This window comes from Eschrichtius robustus, chromosome 3 (assembly GCF_028021215.1).
Source record: "Eschrichtius robustus isolate mEscRob2 chromosome 3, mEscRob2.pri, whole genome shotgun sequence".
In the NCBI taxonomy this organism is placed as follows: Eukaryota; Metazoa; Chordata; class Mammalia; order Artiodactyla; family Eschrichtiidae; genus Eschrichtius; species Eschrichtius robustus.
The window spans coordinates 16,155,058-16,168,177 of record NC_090826.1 but is presented as its reverse complement, the minus strand read 5'-3'; the positions used below and the strand labels follow the sequence as shown (position 1 = coordinate 16,168,177).

The 13,120-nt window shown below is 55.1% G+C and overlaps 1 protein-coding gene across 2 annotated transcripts in view; it reads left to right on the top strand.

Annotated features, from left to right (window-relative positions):
* The first annotated feature begins 18 nt into the window (after positions 1 to 18).
* The window catches only part of KIF17 (kinesin family member 17), a 47,609-nt gene continuing 34,507 nt past the window's right edge, over positions 19 to 13,120 (top strand). For both annotated transcript variants that reach the window (XM_068537758.1, XM_068537757.1), the window contains exons 1-4: positions 19 to 249; positions 5,814 to 5,960; positions 6,881 to 6,982; positions 12,264 to 12,453. In XM_068537758.1, the coding sequence (XP_068393859.1) occupies positions 19 to 249; positions 5,814 to 5,960; positions 6,881 to 6,982; positions 12,264 to 12,453 (670 nt within the window). The remainder of the gene's footprint in view (positions 250 to 5,813; positions 5,961 to 6,880; positions 6,983 to 12,263; positions 12,454 to 13,120) is intronic.

Here is a 13,120-nt window from a genome sequence, read left to right as displayed (position 1 = left end):
GACCCCCGCCGCGGCGCCATGGCCTCGGAGTCGGTGAAGGTGGTGGTGCGCTGCCGCCCCATGAACCAGCGGGAGTGGGAGCTGAACTGCCAGCCTGTGGTGACGGTGGACTCCGCGCGCGGCCAGTGCTTCATCCAGAACCCGGGCGCCGTCGACCAGCCCCCCAAGCAGTTCACTTTCGACGGCGCCTACTACATGGACCACTTTACCGAGCAGATCTACAATGAAATCGCCTACCCGCTGGTGGAGGTGAGGACGCCCGCGAGGCCGCCTCCGAGGACCCGCCGGGCAGGACCTGGGGCCACTCGGAGGGGTCCTGAGGGACTGCCCTGCCCGCAAGCCGGGCGGGAAGGCCCTTCTGGAGGGGCGCAGGTGGACAGCAGCAGGTTGGTCTGAAGCTGGAACCCGTCTACAATGTCTGTCCGGGTCTCCACTGCCCCCGGTGCCAAGGCTGGTCCTCACCCCCATCCTTCCAGCCTGCTTCCCACAGGAACCACAGCCCCCAAGACCGCTTGCCCTCCACCCTCACCCAACACCTTCAGGACTTCTCTAAAAGCTCCAGCCACTTCCCCAGCCGCCTGCTCTTCTCCCAAGAGCCCCAGGTCTCCTCCTCCTCCCCCTCCCCCTCTCCTTTCTCCTCCACCTGCTCACTAGTTCCCTGTTTCTGCAGAGAGAAGGCTGCTGGCCTGGCCTTGGTCTTGGAGAACTGGAAACCCTTTACCTTTGGTCTGACTTACCTTCCTCCTTGGCGGTTGAAGAACAGGGAGGCCACAACAGTTTCTGCCCCTTATAGGGCTTTTGCTTTTTTTCACACTCTCACACTAGGTAGCTCCTTGGCGCTGCATGACAGGGAGGTTCACATTTCACAGTTGGGGAGACTGAGGCCCATAGGGAGGAAACATGGCAAGCTCCCACAGTGAGTTTCTGGCAGAGGTGGGGCTGGAGCTACTCCTGGCCCAAGGCCTCTTTCCTTGCTACCACCATCTCCCCAGCTGTGCATCGAATCGCTAGTGAAGTGAGATGTCACAGGTTGTTTCAGGAAAAAAGGAAAAGTTTGGGAAGTGCGGCATACACCCTCCCTCACTTGAAGCTGCACATTAGGGTACTTGAGGCTCTGGGGAGCCTTGCAGTGGAGAAAATAGTTTGGCTTATTTAACCCGGCATTTCCAAAAGGTATTTGCCCATGGAACCTTTTTGTTTTGGCTGGCAGGCCAGTTAACATCCCCCAGAGCACCTCCTTTGGGGGCAGTCAAAACCGCCTGTGAGGGTGGAAGTGTTCTGGAACCCAGAGCCCCCCAGTGGTGAGGGCGTGACTGTAGAAGATGCCCAGGGAAAGAGAGCAGCTCTCCCCAGAGGGTGGTACCACGCTCTGGAGATGGCCAGGCTGTCCTACCATCCTGGACTCCCAGGCTGGAAGGACCAGAATAGGTCCTCTGGTCCAGCTCCCCCCGCCTACCCCGGGTCCTTGAATGTCCACCCTGTGGCAGGAGCTCACTCTTCCCAGAGCTGCCTGCTCCACCTTGGCTTCTTAGCTCCTAGAAGCCCATTCTGCACGGTGAGTCAGAGTCAGCCACCCTGACGCTTCCAGCAATCTGCCGTAGCTCTGTCCCCAGGGCCCCTCTGCTTCCTCGTCCAGGGTTGCCCCTCGGAGATTGGAAGATTCTGAGATTGAGTTCTCCTTGGCTTTGCCTTCTCCAGGGCCTCAGCCTTGCTCATGGGTTCCCCTCCGCATCCTGGAAATACTTCCCCTGAGCAAGCCTCCCTTGTCAGGGTTCCCAGGAAGCCCCAGCCCAGAGGGGGAGACCTAAGGAGACAGTGGCTACCTCAGATCTCCAGTTCTCACTTCTGTCCCGAGTTCACTGCTACAGGGGATTCTGTCAGAATCCTACCTCCAGTCATCCCACAGAGCCTCAAACTCAACATGACATATGTTCCTTTTCATTCATTCATTCATTCAGCTAACAAATAGTATTCTCATACCAGGCCCCATCCTAGGCATGGGGAGCGCAGCCCTCAGCCAGTTCATGATCAGGTGGGGGAGCAGCTAAGCTAGTAGCTACAAGCCAGGGTGATGAGTGAGAGGAGAATCCTGGGGGACTTTGGCAGCATAGAGAAGGCTAGCAAACCTGGGCTTGGAGGGGATGGGAAGGCAGCGAGGACTTCCTGGAAGTGGTGAGATCTAAGCTGAGACCAGAAGGATGAGAGGAATCAGCCAGGCAAGAAGGTGGAGGAAAGGGCCTTTCAGGTGGAGACCAGCATGTAGCATTTGATCTTCACCAGACATATGTAGAGCTGGAGGCATCATTCCTGGAGAGGAAACGGAGACCTTGAATGTCACAGAATGAGTTAGGGGTGGTTTTGCTTCCCAGCGCAGTGCCAGGTCCCCATGCTCCATCCTACTGCCTCTATTAAATGAGCGACATGTGAATCATATGCAAAGCACAGTTCAGCAACTTGGAGCCAGGAGTAGCTGCACCCTTAGGCCGGGCGGCTGTGTGTCTGTCCTGCTGGGCTCTGACCACCACCAGGCGGCCTCCTGCCCAGGCCCTTCCCTTCAGTTCCTACTGCACGAAGCCAAGCCCCCAGCACTTCAGACTGACCCTTCCTTCCCTTCCCCACCCTTAAGTCCAGGCTCTGTTCCTGATCTTCTCTGTCACTGGGTGACCTCTTCCACTCTCCTGGGAGCTGTCCAACTCAGCATGTCCTACCCTGAGCTCCTCACCTCCACGCCCAGCCCACTACCTGGTCTGTGGGTTCTTTCCCAGCCAGTGGCTTTGCCATCTCCCCGTCCTCCCCCCTTCACACCCATGACCTTAGAGTCGCCTCTGATGACCCACCACCCAACCCACCCAGGGACCAGGTACCGTGGCTTCTACCAGGACAGACTGAGGACAGGCCTGGTTTCCAGAGACATCGATGCAGTAGAGTTTGGCCCCTGGATGGAACACAGAATTGTTCATTTGGGAGAGGACAGAAAGGGGACATGAGGCAATTTAGCACAGATGCTGTTATTTCAATTTCAATAGTTATGCGTTGATTTTAATGGGAAGTAGAAGAAATATTTAGCACGTCCAGCCTGTAATGCAGCTTCACGGGAATTATTGCTGAGGATGACATCAAGTTAAGTTAAAAGGAGAGTCAATTAACAGTTTGATTTCATGAAAATCATTTAGTAAATAATAATACGGGGAACATGGCAGAACCCGGGGTGGACAGAGCGGCTGACACGTAGGACCTGCTCCATGTGTGCGCACGTCTCTGGTGGGTCTGGAGGTATCAGTTGATGGGTGAAGCGTTTCTGAAATCTTATGTTTTGCCTTAATGCATGTAAAATTGTCTTCTACTTCACTCCACAGCAGCGTGGTTCTGCAGAACTTTCTGCAGTGGTGGAAATGTTCTGTATCTGGGCTGTCCAATTAGGGACTACCAAGCCGTATGTGGCAAGTGAGCGCTTGACATGAGGCTAGTGCTTTTGAGGAACTGAATTTCAGTTTTATTTGATTTTTTTTTTTTTGTATATAAATTTATTTATTTATTTATTTATTTATTTTGGCTGTGTTGGGTCTTCATTGCTGCTCACAGGTTTTCTCTAGTCGTGGCGAGTGGGGGCTGCTCTTCCTTGCGGTGCACGGGCTTCTCATTGCGGTGGCCTCTCTTGTTGTGGAGCACGGGCTTCTCATTGCGGTGGCCTCTCTTGTTGTGGAGCACGGGCTCTAGGCACATGGGCTTCAGTAGCTGTGGCACGCAGGCTCAGTAGTTGTGGCTCGTGGGCTCTAGAGCACAGGCTGAGCAGTTGTGGCACACAGGCTTAGTTGCTCCGTGGCATGTGGGATCTTCCCGGACCAGGGCTCGAACCCGTGTCCCCTGCACTGGCAGGCAGATTCTCAACCACTGCGCCACTAGGGAAGCCCCTGAAATTAGTTTTAATAATACATTTTATTTGACACATAGTATCCAAAATATTATCATTTCAATAAAACATAATAATAGATACTATCATGGCATAATAGCTATTAGGGAGATGTTTTACATTGTTTCTTCATACTAAGTCTTCGAAATTGGGTGTGTGTTTCATACTTATCGCAGGTCTCAATTCAGGTGCTTAAGTGTCCATAGTTCAAATGAAATGAAACACAAAAAAATAAAGTTGTGTTTGATGGGAAAATATTTTACACTGCTTCAGTTTTTAAATGTAAATTAACATAAATTCAGTTCCTCAGTCGCATCAGGCCCACTTCTGGTGTGGCTTGTGGCTGCCCTACTGGACAGGGCATATAAAATATTTATTTTGATATAGAATCCCTTGTCAGGTCTGGGTGACATTGATGGTCCAGGCACTGCACCGTGTTGTCCCTGGGGCTTCGCATGCCCTGCCTCTGAGGCTCCTGGTTGGGTGACTGGTCTGCCACGGCTCTCCCACACCTCAGGGGGCCCATCCTGGTGTGTCGCACCTGGCCCTCTGATGTGCTGCGGATCGTGACTTCCGGTCTTCCTTCCCCAGCAGTCCCTGGGGATCCCGAGCCCCACAGTGGTCTACAGGATGGGTCTTTCGTTGTTTTTTTTTTTTTTTTAATATTTTTAATTAAAAAATTTTGGCTGCATCGGGTCTTAGTTGCAGTACCCGGGATCGTCATTGCGGCATGCGGACTCTTAGTTGCGGCATGCGTGTGGGATCTAGTTCCCCGATCAGGGATCGAACCTGGGCCCCCTGCATTGGGAGCATGGAGTCTTACCCACTGGACCACCAGGGAAGCCCCTACAGGATGTGTCTTTGCAGTGGAAACGGGCGCAGATGCCACCTGGGCCCTGGGGGCCTGGGCACAGCTCTCTGGGCCCACATTCTAACACAGGATTCCCCTGCCCCCATACTAAGTTCTAGAATTTGTGATCTCATGAGCTGGGTGAGGGCAGGGACTAGGGTGTCTTCCTTGTTCATGGCTCTGTCACCAGCCACAGTCCCCCTCAGAGAAGAGAGTCGGTACCTGTGGAAAGAACAGTCGCATCAGTGAATGAAGGGTGCCCTTGGGGATGCCACCTGGTTTGCCTCCTACTTCCTCCCAGCTTTGTCTCCATCCCCCTCGCCTGAGTGCCACCTGCTCTCAGCCTCTCACCTCTCTGGTCTTTGCTCAGGCTGTCCCCTCAGCTTAGAATGCCTTCCTCTCCCTGTCACCTGTTAAAATCCAAGCCACCCTTTCTGCTCCCCCTTTCTCCTCCACCTGCCCAGGAAGCTTGGCCTGGCTCTTCCTGCACCTTCTGTCTCCCCGTCTTGGCACTCCCTCTCCTTGCCCGTCCTGTACGCCATCATTACATGCACCTCCACCTCATATGAGGATCACGTGTGTATGTCTGTCTCCCGCACGTTCCAGGCAGACACTTAGGGAGCACCTACCTCTGTGTGCCAGCACTTGGTGTGCCAGCACTTGGTGTGCCAGCACGTGAAATCATTCCTGTGTACCCCTCCCGACAGCCTCAGAGGAGGTGCCGTCCTTACCCTTTGTTACAGGTGAGGAAACTGAGGCTCCACGTGCCTGAATAAGGACAGGCAAAGGGCACAGTCGGTAAAGGATGGCGGCCAGGCTCTTAGCCTTACGCAAGGACAGTCTCCTACCCCACCGGGCAGTGACCCCCTTGAGGACAGAGCTGTGCTGCCTTCATCTCTGTGCTGCCCTCCCCCAGCCCTGTGCCACCGTGGTGGGAGAGCCAGGAAGGGCCCCTAAGTCTGTGAGTCAGGAGGCAGCCCTGCAGCCCCGGGCCTGGCCCCAAGCCTGGCTGAGCTCGGCCAGCTGAGCCCTGGGCTGTGTCCTCCCACGCAGGGTGTCACCGAGGGCTACAACGGCACCATCTTTGCCTACGGCCAGACAGGCAGCGGGAAGTCCTTCACCATGCAGGGCCTGCCGGACCCCCCCTGCCAAAGAGGCATCATCCCTAGGGCCTTCGAGCACATTTTCGAGAGCGTCCAGGTATGGGCCTGGGGCATGGAAGGGGCAGGGTTGGGCTCCTCAGGCGTTACCGTGAATGGTCCCAGAGCGCTCTTGACCTGGGCAGTGGTTGTGGGATGCGGTCAGAGCGGCCTTGACGCGGCACGGATGAGCAGACCCAGGCTCTGGTTTCTGAAGAGCTGATGGGAGAACTTAAAGCTGAGAAAATTCTACCTGCTGTGTGTTCCTCCTGCCATTTTTGGATTTTAACATTTCGTATAACACTTCACATGGATATGATGACCCAGAGTGCTGGCCCAAGAAATGGCTGTAAACAATCATAGCTTCCTTTTTTAATTGAGCAGTTGCTACAGACCAAGCATTGCGCAAAGCCCTTTGCATAATTATCTCGCTACCACCCTGGCCCAGGAGGTAGCTGTTATCCTCATTTTTGAGATAGGGAAGCCAAGGCTTGGAGCCCTTATGGGCTGGGCCCAGACCAGTTATCCCAGTGTCCAGGCTGCAGGTGAGACGTGCCCTGCTGACCACTCGTGAATGCGCAGAGAATCCTGCATCTGGGAAATGGCAAAGCAGGGACCAGTCAGCTGCAGAGCCCACTGTACTACACCTGGGACTCATTTTGATGACCCACAGGAACATCAGGCAATTGGAAGAACTGCCGGGGATTAGCCCGGGGCCAGTGCTTGGTCCAGGCCTTACCTGTGGCCTTGGTCTCTCTACCTGAACAGTGGGGAGGCCTCTCCCATTTCCTTTCCCATGAGGCTTGTAGAGAGAGCATGAGTCCATAGCAGTATGAAAATGATGCCACTCTGAGAAGCCGGAGAGGAGGGGAGAGCTTGCCAGGCAGGCGGGGCCAGGTGAGGTTGGGGACACCTCCTGCCACGATGTCCTCTTGTGATGTCCAGGCAGCGGGTGCTCAGGTATCTTTGCTCTCCCTGCAGTGTGCGGAGAACACCAAGTTCCTGGTCCGGGCCTCCTACCTGGAGATCTACAATGAAGATGTCCGTGACCTGCTGGGCACTGACACCAAGCAGAAGCTGGAGGTGGGTGCAGCCCCAGCAGGGGTGGGTGGGGGTAGCTAGAGGGGGAGGTTGGCATTGGGGGTGCTCCCTCAGAAATATGGGGAAGGGTCCTGAGGACACAGGCGCTGGTTCAGACTAGAATGGGAAGTTTTGAACTTCAATTTTGGAGTAGTCTCAGAGTCTGTGAGGCAGGGGAGGGGTTAATGGGCCTACCCGCACCACGCAAGGGGAGGGGAGGCCTTCTCTGGGGTAGTGCCACTTACATCTGTTGAAATAGATGGAATTTGGTGACGGATTTCATTTGAAAAAAGGGTTCCACTTCTAAAAAATTATTTTGAAATATTCTAAGGGACTTTCAAGCTAAAAAGGTAATAGTGATCATTTATTGAGCACTTACTGTTTACTGACTGCTTTCAGCACGTTATCCCATTTAATACTCCCAGTCACCTCGTTAGGTAGATACAGGTCTCCCCCACTATCGGAAAGCAGAGCGAGTGTTTTGTAAGCTGAAATGGCATAAAGGGAAGAGTATCCCCTGCTTTCCAAAATCTTGTTTCCACTTTGCTTTTATGAAAGACTGACATTAGTACGACAAAGGCTTTTTTGGTAAAAGTGAAAATCGGATTTCTTTCCGACTTGAACTTAGAGAAAGTTGAGGATACCCATATTATTATCCTCAGTTTACCGATGTGGGAAGGGAGGTTTACAGAGGGGGTAATTAACTTGCCCAAGCTTCAACAGCAGGAAGCTGGCCAAACCTGGAGTTGAACCCAGATCTGTCTGACATCAAGTTCCTGCATCGCAAACATCCCATTTTACCGCTGCAGATGGGCTCAGATTCTGGGACCTTGTCCCCCTCTGAAAGGGGTCTGGTGTGGAGGTGTGCAAAGATCGATGATATGACCTCAGAATGTTGTTGTGAGGATTGAAGAGGGTAACAAGGGTGAGCTGCTGAGCAGAGGGTCGGCGCATAGTAGGGGCTCGATGTGTGAGCTCTTTTGTGCCATTGGGATTCCGAGAAAGGATGAGGAATATAACCTGGGGGTTGCAAAATGGACTCAAGACAGAAAAAACTACGGCTGGCCCAACTGGTCACTGAGCGTTGCTCATCTCGTAAATTGTCCTCAGTCTCCTGAAAGGCTAGAATCAGAATGAAAGAACATCATTTCCCAGCTGGGTGAAGCAGAATTAGATGCTTTGAGGGCTCTATCAAGATGGACAGAACGTGGCTGACCCTTTGGAGAGCCCAGCGAGGTCAAGTGACCTGCCAGGACTGGACAGCCAGGTGGTGGCAAGGCTGGACCAGGTCTGGGACCTTTGGGCAAGGCTAGGTTATGTCTCCTGTCTGGGACTCTCTGAATGCTGGATGGGCCAGGTCAAGTCCAAGGAGGAGGGACTTCCCCGGTGGTCCAGTGGTTAAGACTCCTCACTCCCAATGCAGGGGGCATGGGTTCCATCCCTGGTCGGGGAACTAAGATCCTGCATGCTGCATGGCGCGGCCAAAAAAAAAAAAAAATAAGTCCAAGGAGGAGCCCAATGAGGGGAGACTGACACCCAGATCTGTGGCCAGCATGCTGGTGGCTGCCCCCAGACTCTGGGGCTTCTTATCTGAGCAAGAAACCAATGCCCCCCTCCACGCCCCACGCAAGAGGCCCGCAACCAGCGGTGGAGGTTGACCTACCTCCTTCAGAGTCAGAATGCCTGAGCTGGGGGAATGTCAGTCATTAATGAGCATCAATCCTGGGAGGTTGCTATGGAGATTCCCATTCTGCAGATGAGGAAAGGAGGCTGGGAAAGAGGAGGTGACTTGCCTGTGGCCACTAGGTTAGGAAGCCACAGAGTCAGGGTTGGACATTTTCCGTGGCCGAACTGCCTAAGTCTCCCCAGGGCACAGGCCTTGACAGCCACGGGAGGGGGCGCAGAAGCAGATAAAGGGGCTGCTGCCGACGCCGCCCAGTCTTCCAGACCCTCACCGACCTCTGGATTGGACAGGACGTTGGCATCACCTGGGTCCCGTCCCACCCCATCCATGTGGGGCAGGGCTGTTTCCCTGCTCAGATCCAGAGCCCCCCACTTGCCCCTAGGCCCCCCAGTTGTCCTGGCTTCATTTGGAGGGACTGTGAGTTCCTCTCTGACCCGCAACCATCGTGTGGCCCAACTGAACAAATCCGACCCCAGGGAGCAGCTGTTTTGAAAAAAAAACTTGTTTGTGCTGGCCAGATAGTGGAAAAATCCGTAAAATTTTGATCCAGAAAGACCCTTAGAGAGCTTCTAAGTCCAGTCCCTTCACGGTACAGATGAGGAAACTGAGTCCCAGGGAGGGGAAGGGACTTGGCCAAGGTCACACAGCAAATTACTAGTAATGGCGCTAAAACCAGAATATGTGGGATCTGAGTGGTCAGGTGCTTTCCTCCCAGACTTTTCGGGGTGGGAAGTATAGGAAACCCGGGGGGCAGTGAGAAGCGAGTAGTGGGGTTCCATTTGAGGGGGGATCATTCATGAGTTGAGTCATCCATTCAACAGAGACTTACTGGGAAGACCCTGGAGGTCAGGGCACAGACTATAGCAGGTCCACACGGGTGTGAACTCCCCCCCACCCCAGTCCCCATCCAGACCAGGACTGGCCCCCAGCCCCCTCCTCCTCAGCTCCTCACAGACACAGCAGTGCTCTGCCCTTTCTACACAGGCACCTCCAGCCACCCACCTGGGGTCTTTCCACTGTCTTCTCTCTCCTGGAGCTGGAGCAGCTGAGTCATAGCTCAGCCCCCAGACAGGGAAGTGGGGAGGGGAGGGAGGCACAGGGAGTTGCTCCGACTTGTCAGCCCCGAAAGGCCAGCCTGCAGCATCAGGGCCCCTGCCAGCCGGAACTGGGGCAGCAGGGCCCGCCCCCCTCCACTTCCTCCATACCATGGACCCTAGGATGGGTTCGGTTACCCAGGCCCTGCGGGCCCAAGGGCTGGCAGCTGCCTGTACGTGGTCCAGCTGGACCGTGGGCCTCAGGCTTGGTGAGCCAGGCTGCCTGGGTTTGAGGGCCGCCAGTGACAGATGTGCTCAGAGCCATTCCCCACGGGTGCACGGAGCTCTCTCAGAGGAGGGACAGCTGGGTTCTCTATAACCCTCACAGCAGCCTTAGGAGGAGCTGCTGTTCAAGAACCGGCCCAAGGGCACAGTCAGTAGAGGGTGGAGATGGACTTTGCACCCAGGTGGCCAGGCTCCACAGCACAGGGCCTGGTAATTCTGGTAATGAGAGTGGTTAGATCAGCGAGGGCCAGCAAGGGATTTGGGGAAGCAGATTACACCCCCTCCCCCAACACCACGAACCACCATCACGGAACCCAGCTCAGTACTGGGTGGCGGAGGTGGGGCCCTCAGGGGCCTCTCCAGTTGGTTCCCGCAGCCAGCGTCGGGCCATTGGCAGGACCCCGCACCTCCGTGGGGGCGTTTCCCGGCCGGCTGTGGTCCCGTCCTGCATGCGCGCCCCCCGCACCCGGTCGCATCCCAGCTGGTTGCCATGGCGACCACGCTCGGCCTGGCATCCCGGAGGAACAGTTACCAAGGAATGCGGGCACGGCTGGCGGCTGACACTCGGGAGGTGGGTGGAGGCCGGAACAGCAGGGGAGGGGTGGAGGGATCCAGGAGGTCAGGAGGTGAGGGGGGCGAGCCCTCCTGGGCCTAAAAATAGGGTGGGTGGGAGACCCCTACATTAGGTGTTGCCTCCCCTGCCCTCCTTTCCTGCTCGTGAGGTTGCTCAGGCTGGAGAGGACGGCTTCATCCTCTTGGTATCCGTGTTCACCGAACCCCCTCCAGAAACCCCCACAGAGCTCCTTTCACGTCCATTCTCTTTTCAATCCTCCCAAAGGTCTTGTGGAAATAGGATTTATCATCCTCATTTTACAGATGAGGAAACTGAGGCAGAGAGAGGCAAAACGACTTCCCCAACTAGCAAGTCACAGAACCAGGTTTCTAACCCGGGTCTGTCTGACTGAATAGGAAACTGTGTTCTTCCTGAGGCCAGGAGCAGCCATCCGTCACCTGCGCCTACCATGTACCAGGCAGGCGTCTAGCCTCTGAGAGTGTGACAGTGACTGAAGCAGGCACACAGCATCCCAGGCTACCATCAAGCCCTGCTCTGTTTGCAGGGTCTCCTGCTCCTGTCCTTTGAGCTCCGTCCTCACAGCCACCTTCTAGGTCAAGGTCAGCCCTTTGTCATATCAAACTTCAGTTACTCCAGGACGCTGCAGCCTCTCTCCAAGCCCTGCCTCTGGAGTCTTCCACTGCCGGTGACCCCAGTGCTGCCCTGCCACTAATAGCTGTGTGACCTTCAGCAAGCCACTTAACCTTTCTGTGCCTCCGTCGCTTATCTGTTCCATGAAACCCAGTCCTTCGGTCTGGGTCCGGCTCTTTCTCCAGACTTGGAGAGATAGGGCAAGCCTGTGCTTGCCCCTCCCCGCCCCCTGCCCTGCTCTGCAGCAGGGGCCCAGCCCCACCTGGGACCCTGAAGCTGCCTGGGGCAAAGCCTCTGAGCCTGCTCTGGCTCAGACCAGCGGACAGATGACTTCTGTCCTAATTCATTCTGCTCTTCCCAGAGTGGTTTTACTTCCTCTCACATTGCCTTTCACAGCTCTGTGTCAGCAACAAAACAGCTCAGCTGCCTGGGGAGCAAGCAGGCAGCAGTCAGATAAATTGATTTACTCGCTGCCATCGTGCTGAGGGCTGGGGGCCAGTGGGAGTTCTGGGCAGCAAATGGCCCTTCACCCGCCATGATCCAAGGGTCTGGGAACATTCTTGTTGCCGTGGAGCCGCGGCAGGGAGGCGAGCAGAAGCCACGTTGGCAGGTCAGGGGAGAAGCACTCAGAGCCCTTGGGTGAATGACTACAGACAGGGTTGGCCCCTGGGAGCTGAAGCCCCAGACCAGAAACCACCTTCACAACCACGGCACTAACAACAACAATGAGACCGCGGCTGCCATTTATGGAGCAGTTACCATGTGCCAGGCATCATGCCATGCGTTGTACGAGCCTTAGTTTACAGAATCCTCACCACCTCCCTAAGGGATAGGTATCTTGTGCCCATTTTACAGATGTGGAAATGGAGGCTCAGAGAGATGATGTCACTGACCCAAGGTCCCACAACAAGGAAGAGGCGGGGGTGGGTTTGAGGCTCGTTCTACCTAGGACAAACCCCCAGCCTGTGACAGGGAATTCGAGGTGCCAACCCGCCCTGCAGGAGGGCAGAGGTGGTGGGAGCTGGGCCCTTCCCTCAGGTTCCCCGGGGAGCCCTGACCCGTGCCTCTTGCCCGCAGCTGAAGGAGCACCCGGAGAAGGGGGCGTACGTGAAGGGGCTCTCCATGCACACGGTGCACAGTGTGGCCCAGTGCGAGCACGTCATGGAGACGGGCTGGAAGAACCGCTCGGTTGGCTACACGCTGATGAACAAGGACTCCTCCCGCTCCCACTCCATCTTCACCATCAGCATCGAGATCTACGCGGTGGGTATGTGGGGCCGGGCAGGGGCGGAGGGGGCCGGACCACCAAGCCGGGTGCCTGCTCCTAGTAGCCCAGACCCTTCACCACTCGGAGCCTCGAGGGCCCCAACTGGGAAGAGATGCTGGGGTCGCCTGGAGGAAACACAAGAGGACTGTCCCTGTGCCAGGACCCGTGTTTCCAGGATAAACGGCATCATCAACAACAACAGTAATAAAACTGGTAGCTACCATTGAGCACTTACTACGTGCCATGCAATGTATTTGCATTAACTCATTTGCTCCTTCCAACAACCCCATGAGGTGGATACTCATATCATCCCCATTTTACAGATGAGGAAATCGCGGTCACACAACTAGAAAGTCTTCGAGCTGGGCCTCTATCCCAGGGGTCTGTCCCCAGAGTGTGTGCCACCCAGAACTTTTGGATTCTCCTCTTTCTTTAACATTCTCTACTCCAAAGCCATCTCACTCTTCCTTTATTTCTGGAAGAGTTACTGAGAAAGAGAAGAAGAAAGAAAGGAACTCGTTTATTTCAGGCCACCTATAGACGCTGTGCTGAGTCCTTTACACACCTCATTCTATTTAAAGCCCACAACAGTCCTAAATGCAGGCATTATAATTCCCATTAACAGATGAGGAAACGGAGGCTCTGAGAGGTCAAGTGACCTGCTTGT